We start from the raw sequence: 24,157 nt of genomic DNA on the forward strand, positions 1-24,157 counted from the left end.
TGACTGGGAGCCCGGCATGCTCTGGCGCTGTCGAGTCCCCGCCATTGGCAGTGCCACGGGAGGTGTTCGTCAATCGACTGCTGACGTAGCCGTGAATGTAAATGTCGAGGGGTTCGCCCAGGCCAGCAGACGGATGCTCCCAACTTGCAGCCACGCCGACCATGGGCAATGTGACCGGGAAAGGGTTACTAGGATCGGGTGTGTTGAATGAGACGTTGAGAACGGTGCTGGAGTTTATGATGCTGTGTATAACCTCGAGGTCGTAGTTAGCTAGAAATGAGCAAAGATTTGATTAGTTAGGTGTTCGTGTCTTGGTGAGAATGGGATTCGATTCCCATCCACTGCAGAGTCGAGGCTCAAAACGATCCAACATCTATTCCGGCTCGTTCTTGAGCAATCCTCTTGAGATTCCTCACACCAACACCTCCATGACGGTAGATTAACGAAGACGAATTAAAATAAGACTCACCGCGAACATTGTATCGATTGACCTTATTGACGGCGGTCTTGGGATACTCGAGAGTCCTGCCGGGTGGCATGTTGGTGGGTAGAAGTTGGACCGGTGAGAAATAGAAGTTGTGGTAGTAATTAGGAGCGGAGGAATGACCGGACCCAGAACGATTTTTCACCCTTGACTGAGGTGTTGTTATCGGTTCATCAAGCTCAATAAGGACCAAGAGTCTGGATAGCGGTGGGAGTGGTCGAAGAAGCAGCACAAGAACTATGTGTACTTGGTAGCGTTGATGTCCGAGGCTGGCAATATCACTTTCGAATCATAAATCTTGAAGAAGTATTGATTCTCTGCTGTTGACTTGGGATTCGCAGAATTTATGATTTATTCTTGGTATGACTGCGAGCAAGAATGAATATCAATGTTGGATCAACGAGGAGGGATTCATTGATTCTATGTATTTGTATCTATTCACGTATTAATTTAGGTGTTCATCGCCTATCCAAAATGTAATTCTTATCAATCGCAACTCCAAGTTGGGGAAACATGATATCTCTACTCCGAAAGAGGCATGCACATGCGAGGACCTTGTTCGCTTTACTTGTAGAGACCCGAGGGGTCTGGGCTTTGTTTGTACTGTATGGCAGTCGATGGATGGATACATGGTTTACATTTACGTCTCTCCTTCCTTGCCTGGGGGTGAGTGGGGATGGATATTAGTTTGAGATTCGATTCATTACGCTTACAGCCACACAGCATGCCGGAGGAAGGGCGATAAGAAATAGATCTAAGCACAGGAAAGCGAACGGCTGTTACCCGTGGCCCAGCAGGCAACCGTAGCGAAGTCGATATCATTACAGCATGTAAAGTACTCGAATTGTCTCTTGTGGGATCTATTATAATCAAGCGTGTGTCATTGGCTGATCGAGTGACTACCTAACGTTGTGTTTACAAACTACAAGTGGAGAAGTCCTGTTCTACTTAGAAAACCCAGGACAAACTAGAAACTCAATTATCCGAAGTCGATAGGCGTTCTGATCCTAGACAACTCATTGGTGTGTCACCTTCAAGTTAGTTTTGCTTCCGAGAGCAAGATAGATGGACGCTGAAAAGGGTAGGAGAGGACGGAATTTTGGTGGGGGAGGGGCATTCTCGGGCAATCTTGGGACTCGTGCCAGGGAGCCATGTGGTTCAATCTCTATTCTTATTTGGGACATGTTTGCCAGGGCATCATTGGATATTGGTTAGGGTGCCTGGATCACAGAATACCACAGTATGCAGTGTAGGTGTTCATCGTGTATGAGTTACCTAAGTAAGCGAGACGTTGATCCTATCTACTTTTGCCATCCACTCGATTAATCGCGTCTACCATATGTGGATACATATATGTAATATATATGTAGATGTGCTTTTATGGCAAATATACACAAAGCAGAGTTGTTGGCTGCTTTTATTTTTGAACATGAGTTGTGGTCTCTACCAGAGGTGGCAGTTGTTTTTTAGGGTTAGGGTTAGGATCGAGTGACTTACGTCTTGGTTCTGTAGCAGTCCTTGTAACTTGCAACCAACATGAAAGATCATACCTCTCTCAGATAGGTAGTCTTTCCATCTAATCTAGAAACCCTTCCCTGCCCTGAAAATCAAATTTTCTCTCTCGGTTTGACAACCCAAATAGCCGCGCCCTCAGCCAACAACTTGCCATCACCATCGACCATTTTCGCTTTCGTCTTCCACTTCCTCTTATCACGACTGACCAGCCAACACTTGATCAAACAAGCACCCGGAGTCGGAACCGGTGCGCGGTAATTGACATCAAGGTTTGCAGTAAAGAGAGCATCGGCCAAGGCATCGCCGCCAATCAGCCGACGGTACATGAGGACAACCTCGCTCTGCATTTCATCGAGTAAAGCACAAGTGACACCGCCATGGATGATCGATGGATGTCCATCCAAGCCCTTCTCGCCTAGCTGTAGCAACACCACTAGATCCGGTGTCGACTCGTCAATTGCAATATCCCCGCTTCCAACTTCCGGTGGTTGTCCGAATCGATGGCACAACACCACAGTGTGAGGGATGGTTGATTCTGTATTGATGGTTCGTGCGAAGAAAAAGTCTTCTGAATTGCCCGGTTTTTCGTGCCGTGACCAGAATGGCGTGATGGTGTATTTGGGGTCTGTCATCCAGGATTTGGTCCATGGCATCGATTCAAAGTGTTGGATTGTCTCGGTTGGTGGTTGATAATCGCGTGCAAAGTTTTTGACGACCGTCGCTCGGTCGGACCTGCGAGGATCTTGAATTACTGCTCGTTCTCTCATAATGTTGATCTGTCTATGCTTGTGTGTATCATCAATTCAGGACTCATAGACGTCAACTAACTTTCTAGACCAGTAAGTCAGTTATCCATCCCTGTTTGCTCTTGTGCTCCAACTCTTCACAATACCTCGGCATTTCCTACTCGGCATATGGCGCTTATTCACGGCGCTTACATCGATTATTTGCGTCGGCACATCACTTCCTGCAATTATCTCGACAGGAACAGATGATGGCAATATGGCTTGAGACGATGAATCACATGTCATTAAATATGGTCTAAGATGGCCGAAAATGTTCTCATACTTGGAGTAAAATCAACTGCACACAGCGTTATTCTACGCCGCCTCTGAGATCAGGCCTCAGTGACACTACAACTTGACCCTCTCCTGACTGCCACTCAGTCTTCGCACTTGCGGCCTAAAACTAGGGCTCGCAGCTAGATTAGAGGTCGAGGGTTGGTTCTCAGAGCTGGAGCCCTGCCCGCCGGCGTCGGTTCCTTCTGACATGGAACTTCTGGCAGAGGAGGGAATATTAGGACCCGGTGGCTGGGCCGATGGTGCTCGGCCTCTTATTCCCATGGCCTGTTGCTGAGCCCCGATTCTCTCACGGTTCAACAACCACTGAACCTGAGCCCGGGTGCTGAATAAGGCGGCGTTGGTGTGGGCTAAGTCTTCCTTGATTCGAAGTGTCTCATTCATGAGATGCATCGACGACCGGGCATCTAGATCTGAAAGTTGATTTGCGAGGGCAGAGATATCTTGCTCAAGATTCGCGACGTTTCCTCGCAGAGACTCATGTAGGGCTAACATGTGCTGTTGTGTTTGGGCGATGGTTGATAGGTCTGGGTCAGGAGATGGAGTTAGAGCTCGGAGATGGGCGGGCATTAACAGATCGCGATGTGAGGTAGCTGACGGGATATGGTCTCGTTCAATTTCCTCCACGTCGGAATTGTCTTCCGCGGATTGGTCTGATTGAGAGATTCGAGGCAAGATGTTCTCATTGATCAATTCATTGACCTTTTCAAATCCGTTTTCAAGGACTTCGTTGCGTACTTTGGTCATGTTCAACTGTTCTTGTAAATTTTTCAAAAGTTGATCCTGCTTTTGAAGGTGCAAGGCGAGTATGGCTTTAGAACATGTTCTGATATGAGACTCGAGATTTTCTGGCTCGATATCTTCCGAGCATCCAAATTCTTGACCTGGGCATATCTGATGGTCGTCAGTGTTGCAAACGTGTCCGAGAGAGCCATCGAGGGAGTCCCTGGTTGCAACGCGCTTGTCACATCTTTGACATTTGGCCCCAGTATTTGGACATTCTTCGTCTTTGTGTCGAAGCCAGTCCCCGCGCCCTAGTTCAATAACAGTACCACAGTCGCACTCCACATGAGTGGTGTGGATGCACTGGTCCGGGATAAAGTTTTTCCTGCTAACCAGTTTGTCGCACTCAGGATCAGGGCACTTTAAGCGTTGGTGAGGGCATTCGGTTGTTGCATGGCGCTGAACGAATCCTCTCGCGGTGACTTGAGTACAACCCTCATTTGGACAGTGCACTTTGATTTCATGGCACATGTTGACGATGAGTCTGGAGGCCTTGCGAGGGGAGGACCACAAAAAGGCTCGGCAGGTGGGACAGCGGGTGCGAGTATCGCTCGTAGCACCGTCTCGGTAGTCTGTCAGACATGACTGACAGAAGGTGTGGTCGCATTCGAGGACGACAGGATCGACAAAAGGGACATGGCAAATGGGACACATGAGATGAGAGTCATAGTCTTGGGCATAGTCGAGGGCGCGGAGATCGAGTTTAGGGCTTGGAGGAGATTTGTCGGTGGTGGGACTTGAGAGACGGCGAGAGAGGGTCGAGGCTGCGATGGGGGATCGAGGAGGAGAGATTCGTGGACGAGACCTAGCGAACTCGGCGAACAAGGTGTCGAGGTGAGGTTGGATGGGACTATGGAGGGGGAGATCTTCTGTTGAGAGTGGGGGGTGGGATGGAAGAAGAGGATTGTCGTCGTGCTCCATAGCGGGCAATGAGAGAAATTGTCATGCTGGTTGGTGAGGGAGAAGGGAGTATTGGATGGGATGGAAAGATGTGTGGCATTCAAGTGAGACTTGATACTTAATATATGTGAATCTGTGTGTGTTGGTCGAGACGATGTCGAATGTGTTGTCGCCAATCGCACCTTCGCTACAAATGGTTGCTGAACCCTCCTTCCTCCGTTCCTCCGCGTTTCCCACCACAAGCCTCATCACGTGCTGATTGATCCACTCACGTGTCACTCCAGCGCATATTTACTACTCGTAACGCTATACTCGATGGTAGTTGTTCTCTCCCCGTATCTTGGCACTTGGCAGACCGTGTCTGCGCGGAGTCGGAGCCGCAGTCTTTCACTGGTGCTGATTTTCATTACTCGTCCTCTTCAAACAAGCATCCCACAGCCAGTCCTTCCACCCACACACCACGAGGCCCAGGAAAACATTACCCGAGACCAGACTCGTCGTTCGCTTCACTTCAATTCAGACGTATAGTATATTACCTTTCTACTCATGGCCCCACCCGCTGTGTCATTAGACTCCCCCTACTGTGTCATTAGTCTACGCCTCAAACGATACTTTGAGGTAACGACAATGGAAAATGTCTCCCCAGCCCTCCATTCGGACCCCTATGTCCCCCGGATTCAAGACAAGCGTCTGGGGAAGAAATGCTACAAGGTTTGTGTTTGTGGTCTGATATAACAGCCTTGCCCGCCCTTTGAAGTCAACTTTCGGTGAGTCCCCTCTTGTTGAATTCCACTGCACACGTCTATCCATCATCTTCTCTTGCAATGGCCGAAGCAAAGCCCACCGACTCGGTGGCTCATACTCACTCGGAAGATGTCGCCAATGACCATTTCGATCTTGAGCATCAAAAGAATCTCGAGCACAACAACGAGAATGGTGTCCATGGTTTCACTGAAGACGAAAGCACCCTGCCAAAAGGCTACTTCTACAGTCCATACTTCCTGGGTTCTCTCTTTGCCATTGGAATGGGTCTATGGGCTGGTGTTGCCGGCTTTGCCTATGCAGCTCCAATCCTAGGTGTCATCAATGCTGACATCGGTCCCTCTCCATACTTGTCATGGGTCGCTATCGTCTATACCTTGTGTGTCGCCGTTGGCCTCACTCTCGTTGGCAGACTCACCGATTTATTTGGACGCCGATACTTCTTCATCGGAGGCGGCGTGCTAGGGACGCTAGGAAGTATCGTCTGCGCTACGGCTCAGTCGGTCAATACTCTGATCGGTGGCATGACACTGATTGGATGTGGAGCTGCCACGCAACTGTCTTTCCATTTCGTCACCGCCGAGCTCGTCCCTATGCGAGCACGCTTCTGGTCAGTTGCAGTCATCTACCTATTTTCCATTCCAGGTTCTGGATTTGGCCCGGCCATAAGCGAAGCATTCATCAACCGATACCCGGGAGTTGGTTGGAGGGGAACCTTTTACTTTTTGATTGCCATCAATGTCGCTGCTCTTGCCAGCTGGGTATGCTTCTACTGGCCACCTAACTTTGAGACGAAACATCAAAATGCTCGAAAGATGGACTGGATCAAAAATTTCGATTACGTTGGGACGATTCTGTATACGGCTGGTCTGACCCTGTTTCTCATGGGTCTCTCCCTAGGTGGTGGTGTTTATCCCTGGGCCTCTGCCCAGACCCTCACTCCTCTCTTGATTGGCGTTGCCTGCCTCATTGGCCTCGGATTCTGGATATGGTTCGCAACACCCAAGGAGCCACTGATTCCAAAGCATATTCTCCAGAACGGACCATTCGTTGCTTCTGCCGTCGTACTTGGGCTGGGAGCGAGCTGTTATTACGCGTTCGCAATTATATGGCCTCAAATGGTAGCTGTATTGTATGCTCAAGGCGATCCCATCTATGGTGGATATCTATCGAGTGTTGTGGGAGCATGTTTTATTTTGGGTCAGATTTTGGGAGGAGTATTTGCCAAACCAATTGGAAAAGTAAAGTGGCAGGTCGTCGTCACTTTGTCTGTTGGTGGCGCTTTGTTGGGGGGTAAGTCCTCACTCTCGATACGTTACGATTACCGACATGATACTAACACTGTGTGGCCATGGCATCATGCAATGCCGACACCAAAGATCGAGCCATTGGCTTTTTGATTGTCTCATGCGTGCTCATTGGCTGGACTGAATCAGTGTGTTTGACGCTGTTGACCATTTCAATCAAAGATCAACAAGAAATCGGAACTGCTGGTGGGATTGGGGCGTCCATTCGATCTGGAATGGCGACACTGTGCCAGACCATTTATGTTGTGGTTTTGACTAATCGACTGGCGACCACTATTCCAGCTCAAGTCCCAGCTGCGGCAATTGAAGCTGGTCTCCCATCGTCAAGTGTAGTCGACCTCCTGACCGCCTTTACAATCGGAACGCCTGAAGCATTTGCTGCGGTGCCTGGTATCACGGATTCGATCATGGCAGCAGCTTCATCAGCATATCAAGCGGCATCATCCGATGCATATCATACCATCTTCTATACTAGTATTGCGTTCACTGGCATCGGAGTGATCCTCAGCTTCTTCGTCCCTAACGTGGACAATCTGATGACCAAGGATGTGGCGACGAGATTGCAACACGACAAAGGAGCGGCGAGAGATGTCCCAATTAGTGAGAAGGTTGTCGAAGATTCTCAGAGGTCCTAAACGGAGGCAAATTTCTAGGAATTGCCAGCAACTCGTCGGTGTGTTGTCGTGGAGGCAATGGATGAATGAAACATTCTGTCTCGACAATTTGACTAGAGGCACATGTGACAATGTAATAGGAAGCCTGATGACACAGGTTAAAGCGATGTTACAATACCTACCTTATCTTGTGCATAACATGGTAATAATGCAATCCAGTGTCAAAACTTATGAAACTCATAATGTACTATCCTGTACTGTACTCCGTATATGGTTTTGGATAAATCTGCGGCTAATCATCGGAAGTCGGTCTTCGGCTTTGGAGTTCAAAGGAAGTTGCGACGCCAATGTCTTAGCGGATAAACTCCATCAACCTCGACAATCTACATACTACTCGCCTTCTAGACAGCATGATCGAGACATGAGTTGAGATAGACAAGAATCTACTGTTCTAACACACACTCATACCCAGCCAAAAGTCCTATCGACGACCAAGATCCTCCACTGATCCATATCCATCCATCCCTTGCCGTATCTCCTCCCTTGTTCAGGCGACCGTCAATCTACTTGAGACAGAGCATCCAGCGATAAACAACAATACACAAGCAAGACCATTCTCCGATTGCCTACTAACAATGTCGAATCCATCACAACTCCTCCTCCTCGCCGACCACATCAAACTATCTCTCCTGGAACGACAAAGAGCCATCTCTCTTAACCTCGACCCTAATCCCTCTACCGACTCCAACATCTCTCGCTCGCTCGAGTCATTCCGCGAAGGGATCGAATCCCTATCGACACGATCCTCCGATACCGAGCAACTAGCCCAGCTGCGCAACCAATATAGTCAATTATCGTCACAATTCCAAGGCCCCGAATCATCTGATACGACTGGGTCATCGACCCTAACCTCCCCCAACGACCCACTTCTCGCAGACGATTTTGCTCGAGCACAAACACGGAAATCAGGCGAGACGGGGCGGGGATCATCTACTACAAATAATAAACAAACAACAACGACAACACCGGCGAGATCGAAGAATGTACGGTTTAGAGATAACCCTAGCCAGGAATCGCTCGGGTCGCAAGAGGATGCAGAGGATACAGCGAACCGGGCGGCATTGTTCCCGGCGAAATATAGCGATGACGCGGAAGGTGGAGGAAGAGGAGGCACGGCGACACCAGATCCAACGGCGGAAATGACAAATCAACAAATTCACATGTATCATGACCAGATCATGTCGGAGCAGGATTCGCAATTGGATCGATTGGGTGAAAGTATTGGACGACAAAGACATCTGGCTATGCAGGTCGGCGATGAACTCGAAGGTCAGATCGCCTTGTTGGATGAGGTGGATCGTGGTGTGGACCGTCATCAGACTCGTTTGGACGGTGCGAAGAGACGGTTGGTCGGGGTCGGGAGGAAGGCAAGTCAGAACTGGGGAATGACTACTATTGTCGTCCTTATTGTCATTCTGGTCTTGTTGATCATTGTCCTCAAGTGAAGGATCGATTGTGCCGATTTCGGCATTTGGGCACCTTGAGGAGTTTGATGGGAGCGAGTTTGGGCCTTTTTGGTTGTAGTTTCTGGGAGAATTGTGAGAAGTGTTGCGATGCCGCATATGGCTGGCGTCGAGTTGGGCCTGAAAAGATCGTGCGTTAATGAATGTGGACTGCTTGCACGATCTAAGCCCCTTTTGAAAAGCGAGTCAAGGTTGAAGTGAGGTGAGAATGAGGAATGCCAGCTCCTGGCTTGATTCATCACGTCGTGTTCCTCGCACATGATCTATATTGAGAGGAGGGTGTGTCTCGGAGGCAGCGGAATCTACATCTATCAGGATATGGAATCGCAAGCGAATATGAATGACGAGTCTATTCTGGAAATGGCAGAATAGATATGCATCTCACACGAATCTTCAACCCCTTTGACATGCCTCCCTCAAATCTCCATTCGCTCAAGAGCAGCCTGCTCCCTTGAGACTCTTGACCGAACAGTAACCCTTGCCCTTGACCATAAGCTTGCCCTTTTTATCGCCTTCAACCTCGGTCACTGCAGCGTCAAACCCAACGCTCAGGTCGTCATCAGTGAAGAAGCCTGGCTGAATGGCCTCCCATTGCTTCTTCTTGGGGTTGAGTTGCTTTTCCGGTCCTTTACCCTCACCGTACTCCCATCCCTCGAAATACACCGCATCACCAGCTTCGCTCCCCGCAGGAGGGTCTACAAATTCGACTTTCCGGTCAGGGCCGTGGGCGTCCTCTCCTTCTTTGGGCTTGGGACTTGCGCACAAGACCATGGCGCAGGATTTGATACTTCTCATGTTGACGGGTTTCAAGTTGGCGACGGTAATGATCTTGCGATCCTGAAGTTCTTCGAGGGGGATAAGTCCGTTCAAGCCGGAGCAGACTGTCCGCACGACCTTCCCAGTTGCTTCATCGACTTGAGTGAATTCTGTTCCCTCGGGATCGCCCATGGCAATGGTGGACACATAGAGACTATCGGCGTTGGGGTGGGCGATCGCTCGGAGAATATGGCCGACTCGTAGGTCGATGAGGGCAGGGGACAGCGGTGCGACTACAGGTGCGGGCTTCGGGGGCTTCGGAGCCTTGGGAGCCTTTTCTTTCTTCTTTGTGGGCTGGTCTGTTGGCGTGGATGATGAGGCGGCAGCGGCAGGAGGGTCGGCGGGGGTGGGTGTTGAAGATGACATGGTCGAGGGAGTTGGGGTGGAGGGAGATTGAGGCTTCGTACGGCCGACAACGAGGGGTTTGTGTTGAGCGGGAGTAGAGGTGCCAGACGAGGCAGGGTCGGACATTGAAAGGACGGAGGCGTTTTGCGATGCGAAGGATGTAATTTGGATAGTTGAGTCACGAGTGAACTGCGGGGTGGTGGTGGAAGGAAGAGGGGTGGAGGAGGGGTTGGGAGTTCTGGAAGAAGTGGCGTCGACGACCAGGGAGTGAGATCTCTGGCACTGATGACGAGCTGGTGGAAATGGCGAGGAGTTGTGGTTGGTATGGGAATAAGACAAAGATGAGGTTTTGTTGCTGAGAAATGTCGAGATGCTCGAATTGGAGAAAATTTGTGGTGCGGAGGAGGAAGGCGACGAAGAGGGAAAGAGCGATTGTCGTAGTTGTCGTTGGGCAGGTCCGGGTGCACGTGCAGCCTCACATTCCCTCTGCTTCACCACCACAGCAGCATTATGATTACTGTGCAACGCGATGGTAACCCCTTGTCCGTTGAGCAGTAATCTGAACTGTGATCCAAGTTTGTTGCCAGTGGCAATGCGTGGTTGTTTCAATTTGTGCATCATTCAATTCTTGTTCTTTGAATGGAGGTGTATCAAGTATGTAGCTTTGCTTGTTTTGAGCAGCTTTTGAAACGATTGATCCAAAGATAGGTACTCCCACCTGGGTTTTAAGGGCGAGGGCCTTTAATTATCATTAGGCACGGGGGCCAGGGGCTTTCCCTTATTGGCATTGCACCCCTATAATTTCTTAGTACATAACGAATCTCCGTCTCTTCGCTTGTCACACCAATACAACCATGTATCACTCAATATCAGAGCAATACCAGGGTGTTTATCTCAAATATGGAACCATGTCTATACTCCTGCTCGTCACCCTTGCGCAGCGAGCCTTGTTGTTCTAATAGTGAAATAGTAGTGCCAAGACCCATTAAGGTTGCTAATACCCTCAAACCCCAAGCTAAGTCTCTGTATACGCACCCGCTACGCATGTAGCAAGGCGCTAGACAATATCAAGTCTTCCCACGTATAATGAGTAACAGCAAAACCTCATATCACAGCGTCCAGGTAACTCCACTACCAACACTGCATCCGACCTTGACCAGTATCTCATTGCTCCCTGGTCTGTTGCTCATAACGAGAAGATCTCTGAGCTTCTGATCAACACCCAAATCTCACTTGTCCGAGCTATCACCTGAACTTGGAAATATCAAATAAATATTTCTCGATGGCTCTGGTCACCGTCGCGGCGGCGACCATCATCAGCGCACCCCTCGATTTTCTAGGAAATCGAAACCGAATCTTGGAATCCATTCGCATTGCCAAAGACAAAGGTGCAACCCTAAGAACTGGCCCTGAGCTGGAAATCCCCGGTTACTCATGTCTGGACCATCACTTGGAAGGTGAGTTCTCTCAGCTACACTCTGGTCTCTGATACCCTAGAGCCCCGGCTAAAACACCATTCTGTCCAGGCGATACATTCTTGCACTCATGGGAGGTCCTTGCCGACATCATCTCAGATGAAGTATGTAAGGGCATGCTCATTGACTTGGGCATGGGCGTCCGTCATCGCAATGTTCGATATAATTCACGGGTCCTCTGCACTTATCGCAAGATTTTCTGCATCCGTCCGAAGATGGCCTTGGCCAATGACGGGTTGTATCGCGAGGCTAGACATTTTACTGCCTGGTCCAAACCCCGAGAAGTCGAAACCTATTATCTTGAGAGTGCTCTACAGCAAATCACCGGCCAGAAAACCGTTCCAATTGGCGATATGATTCTGTCAACGAGAGACACTGCCGTCACCTGCGAATCCTGTGAAGAATTGTTTGTTCCTTTGAATCCGTCCATCTTCACCGGTCTCAACGGGGTAAGTAGCCCTCCACTTATCCCAGTAGGACAAGGAGCTCCTCACTGACCTTAACTCTCCTTCCCTAGGCTGAAATCACCCTCAACTCCAGTGCATCCCACGCTGAGCTCCAAAAATTGAGAGCCAGGCTGGAACTCATTGCAAACTCTACGAGAAAGCTAGGAGGCATCTATATCTACGCCAATGCCACTGGCGTTGATGGTGAAGCCCGTATGCTCCATGATGGAAGCAGTATGGTCATTCAAAACGGCGAGGTCTTGGCCCAAGGCAGCCAATTCTCTCTCGCTCCCGTTGAGGTCACCGTTGCCACCGTCGATATTGAAAAAGTCCGCAGCTATCGCAGCAGTATAAGTCGTAATGTGCAAGCTGCACGACAGCCAGACTTTCCTCGCGTCGAATGCGATCTTGTCTTGTCTCACCCAGCCGAGGAAATCTGGCTGTCCAACCAACCCGAGATTTCTCACCCTAGACAGCTCAAGATCCTCGACCCTATGGAAGAGATCTATGCCTCAACCGCCGTTTTCTTGTGGCAATACCTGACAAGAACTAATTCGGCAGGCTTCTTCCTGGCCCTTTCTGGCGGCTTGGACAGTGCCAGTGTTGCGCTGTTTGTCTTTGGAATGGCTCGCCTGGTCATGATTTCTATCAAAAACGGGGAGACTACCACTCTGGAAGACCTGAGAAGAGTCACCGGCGACAAATCATTCACACCTACCAAACCCCAGGAGATCGTCTCTCGCCTCCTACACACTTGCTACATGGGAACCGTCAATTCCTCCAAAGAGACTGAAAGCCGGTCCAAACGACTGTCGGAAACGTTGGGCGCGTATCATTCCAACATTACCATCGACGAAACAGTGACTGCACATGAAGCTATGGTTCAGAAAGCTCTTAACTTCCAACCAAAATATATGATCGAAGGAGGTTCGCCGTCGGAGAATCTGGCCAGACAAAACATCCAGGCTCGCAGTCGCATGGTGATCTCATACTCGCTTGCTCAGCTGTCCACCACAGCCAGAAAAATGCCGCGTGCCGGCTCTGCTTTATTGGTGCTGGGATCGGGTAACGTCGACGAGGTAAGAACCATCGAGCCAAGGGCGATATCCCTAACAACTTCTCAAATATAACGCTAATCCCTCCGTTCAGAACCTTCGAGGCTACTATACCAAATACGTAAGTGTCCACGACACCCTTCTCTAACCTTTCACCTCCAATCATCACTTTTCTAACCACCCTTCACCTCGTTTTAGGACGCCAGCTCAGCAGACATTGCCCCTCTCGGCAGCATATCGAAGAACGACGCCAAAGCCTTTCAACGCTGGGCACGGCGGGAATGGGACTTACCTATCTTGACCGAATTTCTCGAAGCCACACCAACAGCAGAACTGCTGCCATTGTCGGCGGGAGTGCAGGACGACGAGTCCGACAGCGAAATGGGCATGACATACGCGGAACTATCGGTATTCGGCATCCTACGCAAAGTCGAGAAACTGGGTCCCTGGTCAGCATACCTACGGCTGTTGAGCGAGTGGCGCGATCGCGAAGGTTACGGACCGCGCCAGATTGCCGAGAAGGTGTTCAAGTTCTACTCGACTCAGGCTCTCAATCGTCACAAGACAACTGTCATCACTCCGTCCGTCCATCTCTCACCATACGATCCGGACGATAATCGGTTCGATCTCAGACCTTTCCTCTATGCTGTGCAGTGGCCTTGGCAGTTCAATAAGATCAGAGCCCATGTTGCCCGTTTGGAGGAGAGGCTTGCTCAGCAGGAGGAAAAGAAGGAAGAGGATGATGACGACGTGGACCCTTGATTTGCGATTCCTTCTTGTCATGAGTTGGTGGGGTGCCATAGTGCGATTCATCATCTGTCGATGATACTCTTCCCTTGAGTTTGTTGTCTGGATCGTCAACTGCACGTTTGAGGTTTCACTTCAGCCGCATGGTTTGGAATAGATGATGAGAATCAGTCCCACATGGATAGCGTGTATTTGCTAACTCCAGGACACCCGTTCGACGGCCACTAGAACTCTAGCTTCATACATAGCATTCTCTTGCGCTTAAACTAGTATCATTTGCAAATGCATAAGCTAGAAATACAGTAAAAAAAGCTGAGAGACGCGTCAAGATTCCACATGTGACAGTCGTGAACGATAAAATGGCCAATGAAAGCGCCTCCTGTCTCCAAACCTGTTATTTTGCCTCGACGAGGTCAATCATATCGTTCAGGAAGAAAGGCAAACGCTATCCCAACCCGATAAGCAATCACATCCATGTCCTCCTCCGGGTCATCCAGAGACATCATATGCTGATCGCAGAAGATTTGTGTATTGGGTCCATTGCCACAAGACCGACACGGGAAATGGTGTCTGGACATTGTTTCGAATCTTGCCCAATTGCTGGCGAAGACTCTTGGGTAAGCCTCTCTGAGCGACCTGGCTCTATCCGCTAGCCCTATTTGCCGATAGTTCTGCTCAAGAGTCGACACCATGCTCAGAGTCTTACTGTCTTGATCGCCGCGTACTGCCGCGCACAAAGTGACTGCCACTTCTTGCGCAAGAAAGCTGTACTGGGAATACTCCTCGGCTGTAAAACTTGCCTGGGTTGCATGATATAGCGCAACCTCGTCAATGGTGCGAAAGATCTCTTCCAGAATGGGACTGCCGGCAATACCAACTCGCAACTTGTTCAATTCTGCAGTGATGACTCTTCTTGATACCTTCAATGTTGCCAGTGCCTGGCCAAAATCTCCAAGGCAACGCAACAGGCGAGCACGATGGCGAAGGTACCATAAAGATGCAGGTATATTGACAGGTATGTCGACGGCCACGTCTGGTGGGGAGTCAAAAAGACTAGAGAACACAGGATCGAGGGAACGCTGCATGTGTGCGAGAGCCTCATCATATTGACATACTTCAATCAACTTCTCAAGATACTTTTGATTGATGTAGATGGTCATTGGACTCTTAATGGTCAAGGCGGACGCGTATAATCGACAAAAGTGACCCCAAAAGTGGAAAATGGATGATGCTGCTTGATTAATGGTGCAGATGTGTAAGAACTCGCAGAGTAAAGTGACAGGATGGCGAAGTCCAAGAGTCCGACGTGCAGTCGTGAAGGTGCTCTCACTTATCGTATGTCCGATTCGAGGGTAGGTGGGAATATTTCTAGGATGGAAAGCATCAAGGAGGCAGCTGGTTAACGTTCCGTGCTCCTGGGCGAGAACAGTCTCCGTAACATTGGTAGCACAGAGAAGAAAGGGAGCGGCTGGACTATCGCGGCCTTCAATAAGCATACTTAGCCCACGAGCCAAGTTCTGGTTGAGCTCGGATGGATGAATCATCTCGCTGAATGAGGCTCTCCTATGGCCAACGGGAATCACGTCAGGGGGAAGCCATGATTCGATGTAACCTCGACCTCCAGAAGCAAAGACGCGTTCGGTGAGATATGCTTTCACCGAAACGAGAACTTGATGACCACGCCGGTCAAGTGCCTCAAGGGCAGGAGACGAAGGTGCAGCATTGTTGATGAATGCATCTTCGATGTTTTGAGTCTGAGGCGCATGTGACGGGGTCTGCTGTCTGGCTAGCTTTTCCTCTTGAACAAGACAGTCTAACTGTCTTTTGTGGCGAGAACTCAACTGGAAGCCACGAATTCCTTCTGACACTCGACGACGCACTCGGGCCCACTTGACAGGGTGCCCATGGATTTTTGCATCACGGAACGTTGTTGACCCATCCGCTAGCCGTTCAAACAGGTTTCTGACATCTGCTTCATTGTATTTTTTGTGCACATCCCAACTTCTGAACCTGTCTTTGTACATTTTGGGACTAAATTCATTAGCGAGATCCAACTTGGAATTCACAGGGATGCTTACGAGGCAAAGAAGCCATGAGTGGCCTCCATGAAGGAGCAGACTTGATGAAGGGGTAGGTCCTGGTTCTGATATAGCTCAATAATCCGGGTCCGGAAGCAAACCCAGTCTGCAGCATTAGGAGGATGACTTGGTCGGCGCAGTGATGTCAAATCCAGAAATCCATGAGAGCCAACAGATTGAGAAGTCGGCATGACTTTGGAATATATGTGGCTTCTTGGATGCCCAAGGAAAGACTAGGAATATCGGATAGCGACTCTGGGGTCATACAGATCAGAGCATGCACCGTGATCTGCTCGACGAAAGGATGCCTTGGCGAATGTAGCAAATGTGTCGACACACGACATGGTCCAGCAAAGGACTGACTGGCTGGAGCGGAACAATGGTGTGGTTTCTGGCGGTGATGAGGGGATCTGGGGTTGACTCTTCGCAGGTTGACATAGATTTTGAGTCAGTGGCATTGCAACTGATTTATCCTCACCACGTAAGGATCGATTTCTCAATTCTTTGGAGTGATGCTATCGGGTCATGTGTTCCTGCATTCCACGACATCTATTGCCTGATGGGCCTACTGGGACTTTGTTTCAAGGCTGAGTTTGAACTCAGAATCTGGAATTGTTCCGCTGCGATGATGGTTGCCTGATGACGATAGGTTCGAAGAATGCCTGGTTTGTTGATGAGTGGTAACCGGCCACTTCGCGGAAGTAATGCGGAGAACATGGTTGCCTTTTTGGCTGCAGGTGCCTTCAGGGCGCTTGGGTTGAAGTGAAGCAAACATAATGCTGGAGCGAGACGCTAGAGAATGGCTTGGGATTCGAGAGCACTGCCTACTTCAGCACGGATTTCAATGTGTTTGGGTGCGAGATGCAGGGAAAACAAGGAAGAGGAGAGGAAGAAAGGGGCGCAGTGAGAGAAAAAGAAAAGCTTCGATGCGGGAAGGAATGATGAACGAAAGAGGAAACTACGATGGAGGAAGTCTTTTCGGAGGAAGGTGCATCCAGTAAGTAGTACATCCCCGCGTCCCCCGTCCTTCTTTGGCGATCACGGGGTCTAGGAAGTGTGTCTGGCACGTCATTTGTCATTTGTCCTTTTTGCTGAATTTATGCCATTTGTCGTGCTTGTCCCTATCGTCTAGGGACATAATGTGCCTTTTCTCTGAATCGTCGCGTTGCCACGAGAGCATTACGTCGGTCAAAGCAGCAAATCCGTCAATCATTCATGATCGTGGCCACATGCCAAGGCGAGGCCGCAATAAAAGATACCTAAGAAGTACAACCGGACGCCTAGCGCTAAACCGAGCAGTTTCCTCCAGGCATCTCCCGTGTCTTGATCGTTTTGTCAGTAGTTGTAAAGTTGGGGCGGCTGTCTCTGCCACGACGACCCCAGCATCGCGTCCGATGCACTGGTCAAATGTTCTCCTCCATCGCCGCACCGTGCAGGCGGACTCTATACAGACAAGTGTGATTGGCCCCGTAGTTGGAAATAACGCGCAAGATAAAGGTTTGCGCATGATAGCGATTTTCGTCTTGGTTAACGCTCAGATCCAAAGCCTGTACATGTGGTGCTTCTTCCGAAGCGTCATATTCTCCACGGCCAATCAACGCATAGTTCGACGTGAGAGGGGAGTTTCCTTGCATTTGCCTGATGTTCAATTTTTCCCATTCTGTGCTGTCGAGGTGGCCAAAGTCCGCCCACAACTCAACAGACTTGGGCGTGGTGCCTGGGGACAGACTCCCACCGCTTGGTTGATTCTCTATCACCAATTCTTTCGGATAAATCGAACCTGCAACACGAACTCCAAGACGCATCGAGTCTTGCTCCCTAGGCGCGGCCGATGCACACCAGCAATCTCCGACATCGTGCCATGATTTGAGCGCAGATTCTGGTGGTTGTGCCACATAGACCGTTGAACCGAAAAGCCGGAGTGCCATCCTCTTCAGAAGACTTGAACGCTTTTGCAGGGTTGGTGATGTGAGGGGAAGGATGACTTGAGCTCCATTGTTGGCTGCAAAGTAGTTGACTCTGCCCATGACTGGCGAGGGAGTATTGTGTGCTGATGTGGCTCGACCGTTACCCTTTTTAGACGTTTGAGCAGACAGATCCATGTATTGCCGCTTAAGAGCCTCGAGCTCTTTGGCTAGACCGTCGCGCTCAGTGGTGATTCTCGTGTTGATTTGTGACTCTAAGGATCTCATGCGGGAGTCCATATTGAGCAAGGCGTTGTTCAACCACTTCAGGTCCGCTCCGCCGCCTGCAGATACATTGGTCTTTGGATGCGGGGTCCGTACGCAGGTGCCGCAATAGCTTTGCAACGATTGCCCAATAGACGACGCAGTGAAAGGATCGCAGAGGTGGGCTGTGTATGTGTAACAGAAGAGGAAGCCCAGAAGGCAGGCGAGCATGATACCGGCAATTAGCGTGAATAACATGGAGATAATTGGTGACTTAGGGAGATCGCGAACTGCCTGGCCGCAGGCTGAGGCCAACTCCTGGACCCAATCACCCACTCTTTGGGTCATTATTTTTGATGACTGGGAAATGCTGCGTATCCCTGACGTGACTTTGGCCATGAAACGTTGCGGGAATGGCTGGGGCTTGTCGCGGATGGTGATGTTGGGACGTCGAAGACCGCGTTCATAGTTGTAACTATGATCGAAGATCCCACTAGGAAAACTCGATGGGTCAGTATCTTTGTGAGAAGCCTGGTCTGGTGTGCTCTGTCGAGAATTTCCGTCCTCTTCCTCGATCTCTTCCAGACGACTGCTATCGAGTGAATCTGCCCAAGCGGCAACTCGAACTCGTTGTGTCTCTCGTGCGTCCACTCCATCACTTGCTACCGATCCTTCACGCGATCGTTCACGTGAAGCCCTCCGTTGCGCTCGCTCAGATCGAGCATCTGCCTGAAGGTGAGCCTGGGCTTCCTCGAGATGGTTCTGCAGGTTTTCCTTGGCCTGTTCCACACCGGCATCGATGGTGTCGGCGATATCTTTGAGATTCATGCGCTTTCGAGCAACCAATTGCGTGGGAAGGACAGCAGTTTTACTGGAGCCATAAGCATATGACTGCTGGATCTGAACCTCAGGGAGTCTTGGGTTGTTGATGTCGGCCTCCATATGGCTGGGTTGTTGAGAGCCACCTCTGGGTGCTCTTCGTTTGGCCGAATCTGGCGCAACTGAAGTCTCGCCACGGACGGATCTGGTAGCTGGAGAGGCATTCCTGATGGGGGTAGCACTTGCTGCTCTTGCAGTAGATCGGCGTGGAGGCATCCTTGGCTTTATCCCCAGTTCTCAAGTAAATAAGCTCCCTTGCCTACGTCAATCATCTGACCGGTAGTTAAATGCAGAATAGACCTTCATCCGATTGGGGATTGTCGCGGAAGGTCTCAGAAAAGTGCTTGCGCGGGAAATCGGCTTCTTTGTCGAGTAGAATGGGGACGGTATTGTTGTGGTTAGAGATTCAGTGTGACTGGGAGAGACTTGGCCCGAAGTTGCATCTCGAGTCTTGCGTGAATAAAGTCTGCCGGAGTGCAATTTTGTCCTCTGATTGATAGGAAGCAGGTGGCGTGCAGGATCTTGATGGTGGATTCTCAGTAACGATTGAGGGTCTGGAATGTGATGTGCTTTGAGATGTTGAACGGCGGAACGCGTGCGGAAGAGGCAGAAATGCCAGAACGCGTTGGTCAAGGCTTGTTGCTTTGGTGGTGGGTGTCACGTGAGGGGTTTGAAGACTGCGTTTATGCCTCTCCCAAACCCCCCTTATTAGGGCGAAACTTGCGGATCTTACACGAAGTTATGGAGTAAAGGATAGCACAACTACTATGGCCTTTTCTCTACTAACGGCCCGTTGTCAAATAATGACCTCCTTGCTTTGATGAGTGAGTACTATCGTTTAGTCTGGGCTTTGATGCTGTTTATGCATGGGCAGATGGCAGTTTGTCGAAGAGAGGGGCAAAGTGCGTCCGGGCGTCTTCTAGTCCTCTTAGTAGAGCGGATTTAATGGACGCGATACGCAGCTTCCGGCGAAGATATCATCAAAATTCCTGCTGCGAGGATTGGAGTGTAGAGGTTGAAAACAAGAGTGAAACGTTGCATAGTAATCATTCAATCTATCGAACAGCTAATATTACAGATATGTCTTTGGATCTATCAAGGTCGTACAATCATCACCCGTTTCGTTCATTCCTCGTTCACACTTGCCCCTCTGTCGACTTCTCGTCCCCAATCGGCATCTCATCGTCGAATACTTCCTCTTCAGTCAGAACGCGGTGGGTGCTGCCCATGCTGAAACGAGAATGTCTGGTGGCAGGGACACCGGGCTCAGAATGAGCATCGCCGCTGTAGTCGCCTGGACCTTTGCTGCCGTTGGGAATGTGAAAGCGTCTATCAACCCTCAGAAGGAGATAAAGGTAGACCACCACTGTTTCAATAACAAAGTTGAAAAAGTAGAAGCACCACTTTGCGTGATACCACGCGGGCGAGGTCCGAGGTCGAGGGTTGCGGTATGAGGTACCGGCTCGGAAGGAGGCACCGAGGCAGAGCAACACCGCCGACACGAGTAGAATGGTAATCTTGGATCGCCACCGCCCGGAGCCAAACTTTTCAAGTCTCGTTTTCCGTGGAACGATGAGAGTAAAGACCACTAACGGAATTGGCAGGAAGGAAACAAACATCAGATATGTCCCGGCAGTCATTTGTAGGTCTCGGTCCACTCTTTTAATATCGGGGTTTAGAGTGTAGTATGACTGGACAGTCCCCGTGATGACGATCGCAAGCATGACCACGATTAGACCGTCGACGACTTTGAAGGCCACCGACACAGTTTTCTGCCAGCCGAAGTTGGGGTGTGCTGCACGGATGATGCGCTGGGCGAAGATGAGGTTGATGATGAACAGGATGATGACGCCTGCAGACACCAAAATCTGAGCTGCCATAGCGACTTGGACGTCGTCAGGGTAGACAGCCCAAACGATGCGCTAAAATAACATCAGAGAGGTTTGACGCATGCGAAGAGTGATCAAGGAACGCACCATCACCATCGTTGCTATCCGCGCTAAGCAAAAGCCATACATGGCACCACTCATGAGAAATTTATGCCCTCGTTTTCGATTTTTCACGAAGATGGTCTATTAGATTTGTCAGTATCTATCAGTGCTGCTGCCGTGCAAATGCTGCCATACCATGTGACCTGCCGCCGCAACGACAAACAGAAAGATGAAGACGCTACATATTGCGACATCAACTCCAACCGTTGGAATGCCTCCAATAGAGGCAATGGGGGAAGCATAGGGTGGGCCTGTCTTCTGGCTTGCCATGTCGATGAAGAGAGCTTTTGTTGTGGGTGGTTGATGAGAACGCTGTTAATTGTCGTGTAGTGATGTGTGAACATAAATGTCACGATACATGATGATGAGCCCGCCTTTTATCCATCATTGCTTGAGATGTAGACTTCCACTGCAAATGCAGTATGGCCCAGTGATCAACACGACCACGGTCGAAAGTCGTCCCGCTGCTTCAAAGAGTCGGGCATGACGGAGTGACATTCTGGCTGCACGACTATGACATTGACTTCACAGACTTCGGTCGGGAACAACATGCCACCTACCTGTTGGACTGTAGTGCGAGAGCAAAGTCAAGATACACCAATGACCAGGCGTGAGAGAGGAAGCAGAGTCGGCGTTTTTTGGATCTCGCGCTCCGATCACACCGACGACGAGGCCGTCAACCAATGGGAACTTGCCCGCGCAAGCGAGAGTGGAGGGCGACCGAGGGGATCTGATTGGATCAAACTACGTCGAATTGTACGATGCGCTATCGGCAGGGTCGGCGTCCTCGGGCACTTCTGAACCTTGATGAGTCAACCCAACTTAATGGCGATTAAGTGTCTACGATAGTACCGAGTATCGGGGTGCCTCGATAGGGTATTAGAGTTGGGTTCTGACAGATCATTGGAAATCCTACGATGCATCGTTGCCTTTCAGATAGTCGAACACGATGTAAGATGAGAGATTTCCAGACTGCAGGTACGGCACGTGCTATAACTTTTGGCGAGACGAAGGGAGGGTCGTACCAGTCACATGACATTGCGTCATGTTCCAGCAAACCCCAGGCAAGTGCGGGCAGAGCAATAATCATAAGATCGCGGCAGGTGGGGAAGGAATGATGGGGAAGACACATCCAGGCAGACAGGACATTCGCAGTCACCATCTAAACAAGTAAACATCCACATTCGACAAGTTTGATAAACAACGACTAATTCCAGCGTTACAAAAGCCATTGCTAAAGTTCAGACATTGTTTTCATCGTCCGAGTCATGGCGCCGACAGCTTCCAGTCCTTTGAGCGTTGACTCAATCCTCGATTATATATCCAAGAGCCTGCCCACCACCACCAGTGAAAGTGGCACGGAGGCTGCGCCGTTACTCAAAGATGCATATGCGGCCATCGCAGTCTTTTCTCACGCATGCATGCTTGCTGTCGGCTTCCGACTTATCGGTTTAGGTGAAGATGATCGATTAGGTATGTAATCGAGGTTTGCATTCCAGAGTGCGTGCTCATCTCATCTTGCACAGAAACACAGTCCAACCCCGACGAGGTCCCACTTCTTCCATCGCAATGGAATGCGTCTTCCTCATTCGCCTTTCGATATGCGCATTCTCAATCTTCCCTGGAGTACCTCGTTAAGATCAGCCGCCTTGGTACCAAGGCAATTGTGTTTGGAGTTGGGCTGGGAGATGACAAGACTGCCTCGTTTGAAGTCAAGGCTCAAGATTACATTTCTGAAGGCTCGTTGAAAGAGGCTACTGCTTCGACAACAGAGAGGAGAGCTGCACTGCAAAATGTGTTCATCTCCAATGGTCGCATCGAAGACCTTGCATCTTTGGTCAAGTCTAGAATCATCCAAAAGCTAGCCCCGGGCATACACAAAGCAGGGTATGAAGAGTCGTCCGCCTCGACGGTGGAGCAGACAATAAGACGAGAGGAACCTCGACCTCCAGAGCGTGATCCATTAAGAGACGAACAACCGCCGCCGGCAAGACCTTACCCTTTTGACGATCCACTCGCTGCTGCCCCTCGTCGACCTCACCCTGTGGGTGACTTCCCTCCTCCTGGTTTTGAGGATGAGTACGAGCTCCACAGACCGCCTCGGAGGAATCCTCTGGCTGGTCAGCCCTTTGGGGGAATTGGCGATAGGGATCTGTATCCCCCTGGTCTAGGTCCGCATGATCCACTGAGGATTGGCCCTGGCGGTGGGGGATTCCGTGGAGGAGGTGGAATGCACCCAACATTTGACGATCCTCTCTTCGGTGGGCAAAGAGGAGGTGATGGATACAACCCAATGGCACCACCAGGGGCCAGGTACGATCCGATCGGACCAGGGGATGGGCCGCCGCGCTTCCAAGGAGGACCAAGGTTCCCTGGTGGAGGAAGAGGCGGCGGCAATCCATTTGGGGGATTCGGTAGCGGGAATTTCATTTGATCAGATTTACGAAGCGATGATTATGATAGCATGGATACGGATAGAATGCTTGATCTGACAGCAAGGACAAGTACCAAATTAGGGATGGTAAAGAAATAGCATGTCAATTATTAATTGCTATGCAGACACGTGGTGGCAAAGACATGTAGGAACTGATGGAAGAGCGAGGGTGGCAATTTCCCGAGGACAGAATTGCGAAGGAGACTGGCACCATCTTCTGGAAGAAGTGCTGGTCGTCTTTGTCCTACGGAGAGAGAAGTGCTATATGGAGGGAGCCCTAAGTAGAGAGAGTGCCCTAGAGAGAAGTGCTATATGGAGGGTGCCCTGGAGAGAGTGCCGTGGAGAGAGTGCCTAGGAGAGAAGTGCCCTGGAGAGAGTGTATAGGAGTGATTTCTAGAGCTCTGTAGGCGATTTAGCGTTAGTTGCAGCTGCTTCACGCTACATATATTTTAATGATGTTAGGTCGGTATTCTGTCGGTCTTGAAGAGATGGCACATCCGGATAGATGAATCAAGTGTAGGGACCTGCGACAACCTACTGTTTGTACCGCAGGTTTGGTATCTAAGATAGGAACCTAGTTATTACTTTAGGTATATGAGCATCCCGACCGAAGCCTAATGAGGTGGATCTTTGGTGGGAATTGATACCCAAGATTTCATCAACCCAGGTACCTCCAGGCTGCATCGGGCATGATCCTAGGTACTAGCCTCATACCTATAATGCCTATGACGGAGGTTGTCTTGGCACAATCTTTGG

At 50.1% G+C, this 24,157-nt stretch overlaps 10 protein-coding genes across 12 annotated transcripts; 4 read left to right on the plus strand and 6 right to left on the minus strand.

The window, feature by feature from the left end:
* Positions 1-2,085: 2,085 nt before the first annotated feature.
* Positions 2,086-2,766, minus strand: PV10_03753 (uncharacterized protein; the record flags this gene model as incomplete). Its single annotated transcript, XM_016368243.1, has 1 exon — positions 2,086-2,766. The coding sequence occupies one exon, from the start codon at positions 2,764-2,766 to the stop codon at positions 2,092-2,094; it is 675 nt and encodes a 224-aa protein (XP_016224031.1). The 3' UTR covers positions 2,086-2,091.
* A 313-nt stretch (positions 2,767-3,079) lies between these two features.
* On the minus strand, positions 3,080-4,899 carry PV10_03754 (uncharacterized protein). Its single transcript, XM_016368244.1, has one exon. The coding sequence runs from the start codon at positions 4,780-4,782 to the stop codon at positions 3,133-3,135; it is 1,650 nt and encodes a 549-aa protein (XP_016224032.1). The 5' UTR covers positions 4,783-4,899; the 3' UTR covers positions 3,080-3,132.
* A 686-nt stretch (positions 4,900-5,585) lies between these two features.
* Positions 5,586-7,465, plus strand: PV10_03755 (uncharacterized protein; the record flags this gene model as incomplete). Its single annotated transcript, XM_016368245.1, has 2 exons — positions 5,586-6,816; positions 6,903-7,465. 2 exons carry the CDS (start codon positions 5,586-5,588, stop codon positions 7,463-7,465), a joined length of 1,794 nt encoding a protein of 597 aa, XP_016224033.1.
* A 352-nt stretch (positions 7,466-7,817) lies between these two features.
* Positions 7,818-9,362, plus strand: PV10_03756 (uncharacterized protein). The gene has a single exon (XM_016368246.1). It carries the CDS (start codon positions 8,080-8,082, stop codon positions 8,947-8,949), a length of 870 nt encoding a protein of 289 aa, XP_016224034.1. The 5' UTR covers positions 7,818-8,079; the 3' UTR covers positions 8,950-9,362.
* PV10_03757 (uncharacterized protein) lies at positions 9,159-10,634 on the minus strand. Its single transcript, XM_016368247.1, has one exon. It carries the CDS (start codon positions 10,252-10,254, stop codon positions 9,400-9,402), a length of 855 nt encoding a protein of 284 aa, XP_016224035.1. The 5' UTR covers positions 10,255-10,634; the 3' UTR covers positions 9,159-9,399.
* Positions 10,635-11,247: 613 nt separating this feature from the next.
* On the plus strand, positions 11,248-14,159 carry PV10_03758 (NAD+ synthetase). The gene is made up of 5 exons (XM_016368248.1): positions 11,248-11,585; positions 11,655-12,052; positions 12,121-13,128; positions 13,199-13,225; positions 13,303-14,159. The coding sequence occupies exons 1-5, from the start codon at positions 11,411-11,413 to the stop codon at positions 13,864-13,866; spliced, it is 2,172 nt and encodes a 723-aa protein (XP_016224036.1). The 5' UTR covers positions 11,248-11,410; the 3' UTR covers positions 13,867-14,159.
* On the minus strand, positions 14,063-16,796 carry PV10_03759 (uncharacterized protein). Its single transcript, XM_016368249.1, has 2 exons — positions 15,930-16,796; positions 14,063-15,882 (listed from the first exon to the last, which is right to left on the minus strand). The coding sequence occupies exons 1-2, from the start codon at positions 16,118-16,120 to the stop codon at positions 14,265-14,267; spliced, it is 1,809 nt and encodes a 602-aa protein (XP_016224037.1). The 5' UTR covers positions 16,121-16,796; the 3' UTR covers positions 14,063-14,264.
* Positions 16,797-16,901: 105 nt separating this feature from the next.
* On the minus strand, positions 16,902-19,554 carry PV10_03760 (uncharacterized protein). Its single transcript, XM_016368250.1, has one exon. The coding sequence runs from the start codon at positions 19,190-19,192 to the stop codon at positions 17,333-17,335; it is 1,860 nt and encodes a 619-aa protein (XP_016224038.1). The 5' UTR covers positions 19,193-19,554; the 3' UTR covers positions 16,902-17,332.
* A 450-nt stretch (positions 19,555-20,004) lies between these two features.
* PV10_03761 lies at positions 20,005-21,559 on the minus strand. 2 transcript variants are annotated; one of them, XM_016368251.1, is made up of 3 exons: positions 21,103-21,559; positions 20,953-21,048; positions 20,005-20,898 (listed from the first exon to the last, which is right to left on the minus strand). In XM_016368251.1, exons 1-3 carry the CDS (start codon positions 21,235-21,237, stop codon positions 20,113-20,115), a joined length of 1,017 nt encoding a protein of 338 aa, XP_016224039.1. In that variant the 5' UTR covers positions 21,238-21,559; the 3' UTR covers positions 20,005-20,112. The 2 variants fall into 2 exon arrangements, with proteins under 2 accessions (XP_016224039.1, XP_016224040.1); XM_016368252.1 differs by having other exon boundaries at positions 20,005-21,048.
* Positions 21,560-21,872: 313 nt separating this feature from the next.
* PV10_03762 lies at positions 21,873-23,870 on the plus strand. Of its 2 annotated transcripts, XM_016368254.1 has the most exons (3): positions 21,873-22,137; positions 22,196-22,440; positions 22,494-23,870. In XM_016368254.1, exons 2-3 carry the CDS (start codon positions 22,236-22,238, stop codon positions 23,399-23,401), a joined length of 1,113 nt encoding a protein of 370 aa, XP_016224042.1. In that variant the 5' UTR covers positions 21,873-22,137; positions 22,196-22,235; the 3' UTR covers positions 23,402-23,870. The 2 variants fall into 2 exon arrangements, with proteins under 2 accessions (XP_016224042.1, XP_016224041.1); XM_016368253.1 differs by having other exon boundaries at positions 21,873-22,440.
* Positions 23,871-24,157: the final 287 nt, after the last annotated feature.

Source organism: Exophiala mesophila, assembly GCF_000836275.1.
Source record: "Exophiala mesophila strain CBS 40295 unplaced genomic scaffold supercont1.3, whole genome shotgun sequence".
NCBI lineage: Eukaryota > Fungi > Ascomycota > Eurotiomycetes > Chaetothyriales > Herpotrichiellaceae > Exophiala > Exophiala mesophila.